Here is a 13,284-nt window from a genome sequence, read left to right as displayed (position 1 = left end):
TCGGATGAGTCGCGCTGGCCAGAATACATTGTGAAACTCTTATTGTGAAACGAGATTTTCCATGAAAACAAAAAATGACGCTTAGCGCTTGACGCTTAAAATCGGCAAAATAGTTGACGGCGCTATCACTTCCGTCAACTGAAAAATAATTTGACGGCGCTAGCCTCAGCGTCAACATAAAGTTGACGCCGTCAAATTGACGGCGTCAACGTACAACACTGCTACCGGTACAGTTTATTCTCGCGGGATTGAGCTTGACACATTTGCATTCAAAGAGAGAAATAAAAGTAAAATGATCGCTTTTCTTTTTTTTTCTTCTAAAATTCATCAAGGTAATCCACGGACCCCCAAATGCTTTCTCACGGACCCCCAAGGGGTCCGCGGACCCCAGGTTGGGAACCACTGATCTAGAGTAAGTAAGTAGCCTACCAGGAAAGATTTTAATTACTGTTAACTGTTTTTTTACTTTAAAATAATATGTAAAGAATAATCTATTTTTCTCCACAATCAATTACAAATGTTTTTGAAATAAACGTTATTTCTCTTCTCAGTTGTAAACTTCGGCTCCAAAATATTCTATGTACGAGGGTTGGGCAATTCTTTCTCCTCTGCTGGTCCTAAAATGCATAAAAATTCATCATTCAATCATGACAGTTATGTAGTTTTTCAAAGTCATTTCTGTACAAGTTCATCTTGTCAATAAATTAGTTTTATAAGTATACGGTTAATTAGTTATTATTATACTGTATTTGGAAAAGGTATCGAGAGGCATTTGAAAAGATCAAGTGGCACATGGATTTCCCTAGGTCTATGTCTATATGCTACTTACTCTCCAAATAGTTGTAAACATCCTCTTTCAAAGCAGCTGAAACTTGCGAAACAAGGTTGTAATATGATGTAGTGGTGTATATTCTTTCGTTATTGCCAATTTCACCACTAGCAATAATCTACAAAAAAGCATCAAGCAATTTTAATCAAGTCCCCAACAATCTTTTTTTTTTCTATCACATAAATTGCTTTAACACATTGATTGCCAAGAATTAAAATTTGTTGGTGATAATTTGGTTGCTTAAGTTATCTCAGTAGGCTACTCTGATCAAATGCGTGCTTGAGCGATACTGGAACATCAAGTCGTAAGCTAAGGCAATCAGCTAACTGAAACCTGTTGGCGTTACATTTTTTTATTATTAAATTAAAGCAATTTAGATGACAGTTTTTACCACAAAATATAAGCACAACATTGTTGAAGCAGCCTCATTTATTTTTTTTGTTTTTTATCAACGTTTAAAAGACATGGGTCTGAGAATTCCCCCAGTTGATTTATTATCTTGATTTCATTGAATGGACCTATTTTACTGTTATATAGTACAATAAATGATAGGCCTATTAATACAGCAAAAAGAGTAGGGGAGATGTGGGACTTGTGGACCACCGGGACCTTTGGACCATGACACTTTTCTCGAAAACCAAAGGGGACTGAAAATTAAAACTTAGCTCAAAATGTTTAATTTTTTTATTGGAAACCCTGTAGGCTACTTGTCCAAATCAGGTTTATCAGCAGTGCTTAAAGTGTCATGGCAGAAAATTTGTTTTGACTGCGTAAAAGTAAATATTTCGGATACATTTCAAACTTAACTAGTTCAAAAATGTAGCGGGTATTTTACATATTTATATTTTCTAGTATTACTGATAGAATTTGCTTTACGAGTTAGACGGAAAGTTGAATTAAAGTGCAAGTTCTTCTGACCTTTTTTCGTTTTGTAAAAAAATGGCGGATTGGGGGACCATTATTTCATCAGGCTACTTGTAGACCCTGGTCCAAACGTCCCACAGTGTAATGCTTAACCTTTATTTATGCAAATTTTAGGTTTTTATTATCTAAACTCTAAGTAAAGTTGTGTTTCGTTTTTGTTCACAGTGATAGCATTGATTGGGCTTGTTCAGTGGAATGTAGGTGTAGTGGTCCAAAGGCCCCACTAGGATGGTCCAAAGGTCCCTACCCCTGGGGACCTTTGGACTAAAAAACTGCAACATTTTAAGCGAAAAAAATCATCGACTAACATCTTTTATCAAACTAATTTTAATTCCAACATGAACAATAAAGCTTTAATTTCATTTGAAACTAAATTTCATTCCGCGTTGAAGCGAAATAAACTTGTCAGACAAAAAGATCAAATTTTTTGCCCAATCGTCCCACATTTCTCCCTCAATACCAAGCGCAATGCTAAGCAGAGCTAATTCAACTTTATTTGCGACAACTTCAAAGAATTCTCTTGTCTTTCTGGTGTATTGCACATTCATTGATCATTACCTGTAATTCTCTTTTCACATATTTGTCGACTCCTACAGCAAATAATTCAACCCCAAGAGCTCGAGCAGAATTGCTGTATGTTTGCAATAACTGAACATCTGCGGCTCTGTATGCAAAATATCAATTAAGATCCGTGGCACTTCAACTTTTCAGTTTTGTGTAAAGCCGGTTATACTACAACTAAGTGGGAGCGTATGCAAAGAGAATATATGCTGGATGCAACCTAACAGTGATAGTTGTAGACAGTTATTCAATGTTTAGCCATGCTTAGCTCCTTCAAGTCTCAAAGTAGGTATAAAAAATATGTTCAAACATAACTGCACTGTTTAACAACTTAGAAGTAGGTCGTCTATGTCTATGGAAAATATGATGTATCATACAAAAAAATACACTTTTGAGAAATAACGTTTCACATTCTGCACAACTAGATGGAGCGAAACTTCCTTAGTTTTTTTCCCATTTAACAGAATTTTATAAAGTATGCAACCGAGATACTCACGTTCCGTCCGTAATAACCACAATAGCCTTCCTGGTACAATTATTCATGTAACGATGAGACATTCCCATGTCTACATACACAGCTTTCTGAATGGCATGGGCCGTGTACGTTGTGTACCCATGGTGCTGAATTGCATCCATTACAAGCTATACACAAAAATATTTGTAACGAAAACCTTTTTTTAATAATTTTATTGGATTGTCTGGCAAGAAATAGTTTTTAGATGAATGTTGTTGCTGCAAAAACAGTCAAGGCTTTCCCAACTCGTGTGCTGTGGATGAATGGGACTCGCGTCTATCACAAATGCTTCAAGATTTCGGAAAAGCATTTTAAAATTTGAACGAAAATACGTAAAATGCATAATGTGGTATATATCTTAAACATAGGGTTAGTTTTGGATTTGAAAAGTTTAGTCAAACAAATAAACTTTTTTATAATAGCCCATAAACAGATTGAATAAATTAAAATGAGTAGCCTACTTTCCTAAAGATCCGTACCCGGAGGTTACGGCGGTTAAACATGTTCCTGCTTCTATAAGCAGTTGGATGGGCTAATTCAATTGCAAACTAGTTGAGTTAGTAATGTTTTTACTTCGATATTTTGCATGCTTTGCGTTATTGTGTTAGGATTTTATGGCCACATAAAAAAATAACTTGTAAATCCACTGCTGAAAACACGTGTGCGCAATACCGTCAATTAGGTGAATGAAATGTGAGTAAGCAAGTGAGAAGATTTTTCAAAAATATAAAAAAATCTTGTTTTTTTCTCGTTTCCGGGTAGAGGTATGTGACCAAGTGCCACGTACCTCTCTACAACCGAGAAACTACTGCACCGCAGGTCTATACTTCAGGACTATATTAAAGACTTAATAGGGTATCACTGTAGGCTACATAAAGGGAGATGTCGATGTCAAGTCGAAATTTGGTTGTGAAGATGCCGCTTTTATGAATAGTAGACAATTAGACATAAGCTGCTATGTAGCAACAAATGTATAATATTCTACTTACATAGTGTGACATGTAGCCTACTACATAATATTAACCTTATCTTAGTAGCCTACGAGCTATTTTCGTACGCGGAAAGTACGTCACGGGCTATCTTAGTCCCCTGCTAATTAATTGCTAATAACGGGAGCTATGAAAATCACAGAGCGAAAATATTTTACAAGATAGTAGCCATGTGTATTGTGCGTATAGAAATTAATTTTTTACCAAACAAATTTATTGAAATAAAGTGTTTGAGATGAAAAAACGTCAGAAAATCGGTTTTTATTCTAATTTCCCGAAAATAGCTTCACAATTGACCGTTCAAACGCATATTTTTGAATTATAACATAGGTACTCTATGGTACGGTAATGCTAAACTAAGCAAAAAATAACTTACTTTTGCTCATAAATTTCAGGCATTTTTGGGCGTTTTTACATTTCAAAGTAATTGCACTAACATTTATAATCTAGCCTACCATATAATTTATTTGCTAAAACATCAAGCAGCGAAAATGTCCAAAAAACTGCATGAAAATGTCTAGCCACCTTAGACGAAATGCTTATTGTGAATGACAGGAAGGTAGGCCTACTGTAGAAAAGTGGCCAGTGTATGTTTAGAAAATTCGCAAAGAATAAAAACTAAAAGTCAAGAAATTTCACATTTCTACCATTATTCCTTCTGTGAAATATTTTACTACTAGAGTGGGGCGTCCTCATAAAACCTCGTGTCGCTACAGATAGGGTTAAGCAGCCTCAATTAGAACGTACCATAGGCTATCTAGTAGGCTTTCGACCTTACTTCCATCACTTTCAACCGACTTCATCCACGTCATGCTTTGGGGCTATTGCAACATAAATTTGATGCTAACCACAAAGACGTACGGAGCAGTAGACTTTGGTGTCGTGTTATTTAGCTCTGGTTAAAACTCTTTGTCAAGAACAATGGTTTCCATAAGCCAATATGTTAAATTGAGTTTACTAAAGATTTATATCGCTAGATCTATTAGTCCACATGTTGCAGTATAACTCTTGTTTCAATGTAACTCACGTCAAACTCAATTTTTCTCTGATATTCTCCCAAGTGAATTTCTGTTTTGAAATAGGTTTGCCTGTCTAAAGGTCTGTAAAACAAAGCTGTTTTTAATGATCAAGATGAAACCTCACTCCGAAATGTAGATAGTTTAACATGAAAACACATTTCATTTATCAAAACACAATTATAGCTATTGAAATAAGTAACTCCACTTATCGAAACATTAACATTTTTACTGTACTGCAACAATTTCGAAATCTAAAAAATCCAAGTTATTAAAGTCGCTTACCAGAAACAAAAAGCAACCAAAGCGAGGAAAATGATCTTGCACCTACCTTCCTGGTATGTAATGGGAGTACTGCATGACTCCGATGTGATGTAGGTTCAGGTCAAAGTATGACGTCAAATTCTTTACAAACTTCAGTAACTCAGAAAACTCTCCTCTTCTTACGGAACCTGATCCGTCCATTAGAATCATCATATCAAGAGAATAAGAGTAACAACCTTCAAACACAATAGCACTGAAACATAAGAAGTTAACCCTACCTTAATACGAGCTGTTTTCGTGCGCGGAATGTACGTCACGGGCTATCTTAGCCCGGTGCTAATTAATCGCTAATAACGGGTGTTATAAAAAACACAGAGCGAAAATATTTTACAAGATAATAGCCATGTGTATTACCGTTACGCATATAGAAATTAAATTTTTACTCAACAAATTTATTGAAATAAATTGTTTGAGATGAAAAAACGTCAGAAAGTCGGTTTTTATTCTAATTCTCCGAAAATAGCTTCACGATTGAAATTTTTGAATTATAACATAGCCTACAGCAGGGTTTCCCAAACTGTGGTCCGCGGACCATTGGTGGTCCGCGACGACTGCACAGGTGGTCCGTGGCGATGTGACAAGAAATTACAAAGTCACACATATAGTAGGCTACGTTATACAGTAGCCTACGTACACTGTCAAAGGTAATTGCCGCAGTTCTTTACAACTTAAATGATTTCGAAAGCTTTGCTATCCAGTATCGTAAATCTTACTTGTTGCACTTTCATTACAGTTAAAAAGTTGTTTAAGAAAAATTCTCATATTTCTCAAAACAAAATAACAGCATTTATGAAGAAACTCAACATAATTATGGAAAACAAGGATAAATGATAATATTGTGGATATGTTTCCTGTTTTAAGAAGTACTTCTTAAAAGAGACATATGAGAATTTTGACTGGATTTTAAACCCTTTTATAGTTACAAAGACTGATCTGTCAGGACGAGAAAAAGAAGAATTAGTCGAATTATCATCAGATCGAATTTTAATGCTTAGTTTCAATCAAACAGCTATTGCATCTTTCTGGTTGAGTGTTGTGGAGGAATACCCATTGCTATCGCAAAAGGCAACTAAAATTTAATTGCCTTTTGCCACGACCTACATGTGTGAGACAGCATTTTCAGCTCTTACCAACATGAAGACAAAATATAGGTCCAGACTTTCCGTGGACCCTGACTTACCAATTTGCCTTTCACAAATAATTCCGAGAAATGATGACCTTATGCAATCTCATCCGTCCCATTGATTTTGTCAGTTTTTTGAATAAACAAAATTCGGTTTTGTTCTTTTTACCTTTGCATTGGGGGTCCGCGAATAAACAGATTCACAAATAGTGGTCCGTGGCCCAAAAAAGTTTGGGAAACCCTGCCCTACAGTAATGCTAAACTAAATAAAAAATTACTTTTGCTCATAAATATCAGGGGTTCATAGTATAGAGATCGCTAACTCGGCCGGATATCTGACAAGTGGAGTGTAAAAGTGTTGCCAGATATTTTTTCATTTTTAGACATAATGTTAATTTGGCATTTTTAAAGTAGTAGTCGCCCAAAACTTGCCCGTAAATAACTATTTAAAAACTAATCTAAAGCAATTTTATTATTCACTTATCAAACTATCCTATTTTTTTCAAATTTAACCTCTCTTTCAAAGTGAAGAAGGGGGCGTTCTTCCCGGCTATCAGCACAAGGCTGAGCACTCACTAGTACAGCGAGCAGCTGCGATTCGCCAACCATAACGGTGTAGCTTCCACGCTAGCCATTCAGACCATCCAATCAACAATATGTTTCTCGGCAGCCGATTTGTAGCAAGAATTGACAGCGATAGACACCGTGTTTCGCCCATGAGGCTGGGCTCGTCAGTATCGCACCATTAATTCTGCCACAAAGGTACTGTACTAGTGAGTGCTCAGCCTTGTGCTGATAGCCGGGAAGAACGCCCCCTTCTTCACAATGTCCTCTGCCCTGGCGCCTGCTGGTTTTGTTGGCTCTTTCTTTGTTTTCACAAAGATAAGAGTTAAACTGACTGGTAAAGCGGTGGTCGAATACCTTTGTGGCAGAATTAGTGGTGCGATACTGACGAGCCCAGCCTCATGGGCGAAACACGGTGTCTATCGCTGTCAATTCTTGCTACAAATCGGCTGCCGAGAAACATCTCTTTCAAAGTTTTATTTAAATTTTATGCATAAATTCACATTCTTTACCGGGTTTAGCACACTTTATTTCACACAAAATATAACATAATTAAAATTAAATCAACTCTAATTAATTAAAAAAAAATCACGTGAGGTTGTGTCTCTGTTTACTAACGTGCCTCTGAAAGAAACTATTACTATAATTACTGACCAGATTTTTAGTGAAAACCAACCAAATCGACCGCCCATTGCGAAAAAATACTTCATAAAATTATTACATTTAGCCACAGAAGGCATGTTCCTGTACAACAATAGTTTGTTTCAACAGATAGATGGCGTCACCATGGGTTCCCCATTGGACCCAACACGGCAAACTTTTTCTTGGCACACATCGAAACCAAAATATTTGAATTTTATCGTGATTTTTATCCCAAACTGTATTTACGTTATGTTGATGATATTTTCTCCATTTTTGATGATGATGAATCGTGCTCATAATTTTTAAACCTTTTAAATTCGCAACATAAAAATATCGAATTTACACTTGAAAAATCCAATGATACCATCGCTTTTTTAGATGTTGAAATTGAAATTAAACGCAATTCTTTTGACACCTGGATTTGGCGAAAATCTACTAACACTGGCTTGCTTTTAAATTATAACGCTCCATGCCCTAGCAAATGGAAATCTGGTTTAATCTTGTGTCTGTTATCTCGTGCTCGTTTGGTGTGTTCTGATGATCAGTTGTTTCAGAAAGAAATCAAGAAATTAAAAAACATGTTTTATTTAAATGGATATCCTTCTCACTTTTTCAATAAAGTCTTAAACACCTTCATGGCTGATGAACCAAAAGACACGCCTGAAGAAGTAGATTTTAGTTATTTTATTAATATACCCTTTCTAGGAAAAGAGTCAACATTTTTTGCGAAAAACCTAGCTAAACTTATAAAAAAGAAATTTTCATGTGACATTCATCCTGTGCATAAAACATTTAAAGTGCACCAATATTTTCAACTGAAGTCGCCTACCCCCTTTGCTCTTTCTTCAAATGTTGTGTATAAATTTAGTTGTTTGCGTGACGCAAACCAGACATACATTGGTACTGTATGTCAACCAGACATTTGTTGACAAGGGCCGGGGAGCACTTAAACCCAAACCTAACAACTAAAAGTGCAATTAAAGAGCACATCGCCTCTTGTGAAACGTGCACTGACAATGTCTCGATCGACCAATTTAAAATCATCTCTCGAGGCAGATCTGATTTTCAGACTAAGATCATGGAAGCCTTAAGAATCAAACGTAACAATCCATCTCTCAACCGGCAGTTATTCGCCTGTGGCTCTTCGTTCCTTTTGTGTGTGTTCTAATTGTTTTGTCTAATGCCTGTAGTCTACCCTACACCTCACGTGATCTGTTTCCCACCGCATAATTTACTCGCAATCATTCTTGTATCATTTGTTCAGTTTGTGCTTTCAGTCCAGAGTGTCGTTACAGTGCATAGTCAAATTTATTTTATCTCACGGTTTTTCATTTTATGTATTGCAGATTTAATTCCTGATGAGGACACACGTAGGTGTCGAAAACGTTTGAGGTTATTTTATTTTAATTATGTTATATTTTGTGTGAAATAAAGTATGCTAAACCCGCTAAAGTTACTATGTTTTATTTCTCTATGGTTCAACAAAGCAAACTCTCTACCAAAGCTTTATAATTAACATTCTTATTGCAAAGTAAAACAACTACAAACTACTTTCTCAATCTTGTGCAACTTTAAACTTTAGTTTAGTTATAAATGGACAAGCTTTGGGCAACCAATACTCTTTGAAAATGCCAAAAAATTAGTTTTTCTAAAAATTAAAAAAATGTCTGGCAACACTTTTACACTCCGCTTGTCAGATATCCGGCCGAGCTGGCGATCCTTATACTATGAATCCTTGATAAACATAAACCATTTTTGGGCGTTTTTACATTTCAAAGTAATTGCACTAACGTTTATATTGCACTAACATTAACATTTTGTTTGAATAAACACTATTGTATAGCATACGGTCCCAAACTTTATGTTTTATACAACCACAAAAGATGAATAGCTGGAAACTGGACAGGTCTGGTCTCTGTCATTGTCATTATTAGCTGTTCTAAATTCAAAGTACAACACAATTACAAGTAGTCCTTACCGTTCAAATCAGGAGTTGTGAAGTTATTCATTGGTATGCTACTTGTTCCTGCATATAACAACTGTTATTTCCAAACTGATATAGTTATTTTTGATGCACGCGTGCAACCAAAAGTAGCAATGAAATAAGTTAAACAATTACTGTATTTATCGTTGGTAAGTCGCAAGTGCAACAAGTTGTTTAAAAAAGTTCTATGACAAAAGTTAATATGAGTTTAACAATGACTGCTCTATTAACACTGGGCATCAAGTCAGCATTGCAAGAAAGAATACTCAATGCAATTCATAAGCCCCGAACTAGTTAGGTAAGGAAACTGGGAGACAATCCCATAATGTTGATCATTGTTTGATATTTAGTCGGTGTTAGGCATATGTTGGGTTTAACAATACTGCATACCCTTTTGAAAGCGGCCTTCTTGATATTCAAGAATGAATATCAAAAGACGACATGATTTCTGCAAACGCTGGGTTTGCCGATGAAGTTGGGTTTACAATTATAAGATAACTATTGGTCGTGTTCATTTGCACACTCAGGGCCGTAGCCAGACCGCAGAGCAAGGGGGGGCCAACTTTTTGTTAGGGGGGCCAAACATTTTCAAATGATTTTGGCATTTTAACCTCTTAAATACCGGTATCCACAAAAATTGCAATATATCAGATTAGTGTTAAGACCAACACTGGTCTCTTATTTTATCCGCTAATTAAATCACGGCAACCATATTACAATGACCAACATAACACAGCAATTGTTGACCTGTTGTATAAATAGCGGTAGGCTACTTGTTATGAGCAAAAACTTTAACTGGCTTGAAGAAGCTATAGTGCCGAGGATTGTGATACATATGATTACATTCCGCCTATACACCGGTGAGCTAGTCTATTGCAATTGCAGTCGCGGATGTTTGGATGCAAACCGTCTCACAAACAAGTCTAAATCGATAGGTTTCGATACAGAATGTTCAAAGGCCATAAGCACCAAGTTTGCCTGTCTTGGTTGTAACATGCTCCGTCTAGTGGGAGCGTCAACCCTTGTTAACATTGAGAATCCACACTCACAAACGGCAGTGCTAGATCCAAATGTAGCAATATCTGCTGCAAGGTTGAACACTTCACAGATCAGAAAACTAGAAACAAAATTTATTTACACTGGTTGGATTGAAGAGAAAAAATAAACACTGCTTAAAAGATTACGGGTTTATATTTTGTATACGTTGTCTTCAAAAACCATTGCTTTTCCTCTGCACATTTTGCAATTTATCACTGCACAAATTGGTTATCACTGACCCTTAGAATTAGGTATGGTACCGAGAATAGCGACAGCTGATATCTAATAGCCTAATTTGTAGGCTACCGGTTTGTAGGCCTGCTGGAAAACCATTCCCTCTTTGTTAGGTTATCATTCTTTCCCAAAACATTTTTATTTTGCACTGTTTCTGACAATTTTTCTACCAACCTAACACGTGTTGGCCTTGGTTGAATTGAACATGTTGAGGTTGCCAAAGGAGGAGGTAGGAGGGTGGGTGAAATTGTTTAATCATCTCAGCTGTGAACTAAACAAAACATTTGTACTTAATTGGGCCTAGGTTGGAGCTCTGCAACGGGAAAGATGGGCAAAATCATTATAATTGTAGCTGTTGCTCGAGAAAGTTGGGATTTTGCCAGGGGGGGAATTTTTTTCAAGGGGGGCGAGGCCCCCCCTGGCCCCCGGCTGGCTACGGGCTTGTGCACACTGGTACAAATTTGTTTGAGTATGGAGTTTAAAAGTTTCATTTATATTCTACTCCAATAAATTGGAAAATGCATATAACTCACAATCTTAACAGATTCAAAGAACTTTTAATTTCATCGTAAAGATATGATAGTTATCAAATGTAAACACCTTAAATGACAGATTGACAAACATACCTGTAACGCTTTCGATATTTCGTAACGCTGAAATAAAAATATACGAACTCAGACAAATGCTTATTTTCAATTGCTTGATCTATCAATGGGTGACATAATTATTTAAACACAACTGTTCACGTGAAGTTTACTCTGTGGTGCAAATCCATCTGTAGTTACGTACTATACGAGTACTCGTATAGTTATACTATACTCATTACTCGTACTAAACTCGTAGTTGTTGTTTTCCTAATGTAATTTGATTTCCGTCTGTCTGTCCGTTTTTCACATTGTTGATTTTCAATTGCTGCGTATTTCTTGATGTTTAGCCAGTTACCTAGTTACCTTCAAGAAGTTGAAGTTTATTGCATTTTTATAAATATTTTCAGATTCCAGATGAGGGATTAAGCTAAGCGGAAAACGTTAGACTGTAAAAAATATTTCACAAATATGTAAAATATATTGTTATAGATAGGGCAAGTTTTTATTCACCTAAATATCAAAAAAAGTTGACTTAAAAATTCAAAAATAGTGAATTTATTAAGCAAACGAAAATTTGACTGAGTGAACCATTGTTTCTTTTATTTTATATTTAAAATAAGGCTGTTTAATCAAAAAAGAAATTTAAATCAAGGAAAAAACATTAAAATCCTCAAAAGAATGGCTCATCTAAAGGTTTTATAAGCAAGCAACTAAATCCAACACGAAAATCACGTTTGCCAAGAACAAGAGTTGAAGTGTGACATAAAGTTAAGTTCAGCAGGTTACAACCCTAGGAAGGGCCGTAGGAATTTCTCCCTAGAGCAGCTTACTGTTCATAATCACAAAAGAAATCAAGAACTTTTGTCGAAAGGGCGTCACTACGCAATCCAAGACACACCTTTCAGTGTCTTGCCAAAGACACAGCCACATGCTCTTGAGTGGTATCGAACCAGTGCTAAATTAACTTTCTGGTCTTTCAATGTTCATTATTCCAGAAGTGTCGTCATTGTTTTGCAGTGTTTTCAATTTTAAGATGCTAAACGAAGCACAAATTGAGATTGATGAACAAGCATTTGTTAAAGTAGCCCATTTGTTTTTCTCAATTTTTTTTCAAACATTTGGACTGAACGTGTCGATTACATACAATTGACTTTATTAACTTAAAATTGAAAAATTGACCTACCAAATTAAGATTTTGAAACCTACTCCTTCTGTCGAGAGTTTTTATTTAAAACCATACCGCAATAAGTTACTGAACAGAAACTTGACTTCATTGACTTTATACTTGCCCTAAACTATTGTATTGTTGTGTCTTGCCTATCTTTGGTACAAAAAAGCATACTCTCTCCCGAAACTATATTATACAGTCTTACAACCAACTTATGTTTATAGTCATATTTTTGATTTTAATCATGTAAAATACGACATTTTTGTTTTTGCTTTTTATTGTAAATTTAAAATGTTATATTCTTGGAAATAACAATCAAAAAGTTCTGTTAATGCTTCCAGTAATCATTGATATCTGAAAACTGATTTTTCAAGTTAGCATTGTCACTAACCTGTGCATTTTGGTGGGGTGTAGTCTTCTAAGAGTTCAGGAAGAATTTCCAATAGTAGATTGGTATTTTTTCTAAGCTCATCTAATGGGCTCTCTCTTTCAATGTACGTGATAGGGCAGGCTCGTACAATATCCAAAGTAAGGTAGAACACGTGCAAGTATAACCTGGTTTTGGAAAATTAAAGTTTATTATGTTTACATCCATTGCTACATGCCGTGAAAAACATATGAGTGCTACTCTACGTGTGTACAATAGGCTACATCATAATTATATAAAATACAGAATCTGTGTCCACTGTGTGGCACAAGTAAAGTAAAAGCAATAGGCTAATACAAGGGACACTATACGCTAACGTGATCTCAGAGAAATTATTTGAAAACTTTATTTCCAATTAAT

At 35.7% G+C, this 13,284-nt stretch overlaps 1 protein-coding gene across 1 annotated transcript; it reads right to left on the bottom strand.

The window, feature by feature from the left end:
• Positions 1-462: 462 nt before the first annotated feature.
• LOC145768950 (matrilin-4-like) lies at positions 463-12,947 on the bottom strand. Its single transcript, XM_082580550.1, has 9 exons — positions 12,889-12,947; positions 11,369-11,395; positions 9,465-9,512; positions 5,165-5,333; positions 4,845-4,917; positions 2,811-2,956; positions 2,312-2,417; positions 830-947; positions 463-617 (listed from the first exon to the last, which is right to left on the bottom strand). Exons 3-9 carry the CDS (start codon positions 9,493-9,495, stop codon positions 577-579), a joined length of 684 nt encoding a protein of 227 aa, XP_082436676.1. The 5' UTR covers positions 9,496-9,512; positions 11,369-11,395; positions 12,889-12,947; the 3' UTR covers positions 463-576.
• Positions 12,948-13,284: the final 337 nt, after the last annotated feature.

This window comes from Aplidium turbinatum, chromosome 4, assembly GCF_918807975.1.
Source record: "Aplidium turbinatum chromosome 4, kaAplTurb1.1, whole genome shotgun sequence".
In the NCBI taxonomy this organism is placed as follows: Eukaryota; Metazoa; Chordata; class Ascidiacea; order Aplousobranchia; family Polyclinidae; genus Aplidium; species Aplidium turbinatum.
Note: the sequence above shows the minus strand (reverse complement) of the source record. Positions and strands in the feature narration are given on the sequence as shown.

Coding starts and splice junctions, on each gene's coding strand:
- LOC145768950 (XM_082580550.1), bottom strand. CDS start 9,495: ATGAATAACTTCACAACTCCTGATTTGAACG. Junction 4,918..5,164: donor TCCCATTACATACCAGGAAG/GTAGGTGCAAGA, acceptor TTTGTTTTACAG/ACCTTTAGACAGGCAAACCT. Junction 948..2,311: donor ATGTGAAAAGAGAATTACAG/GTAATGATCAAT, acceptor GCTTTTTTGTAG/ATTATTGCTAGTGGTGAAAT.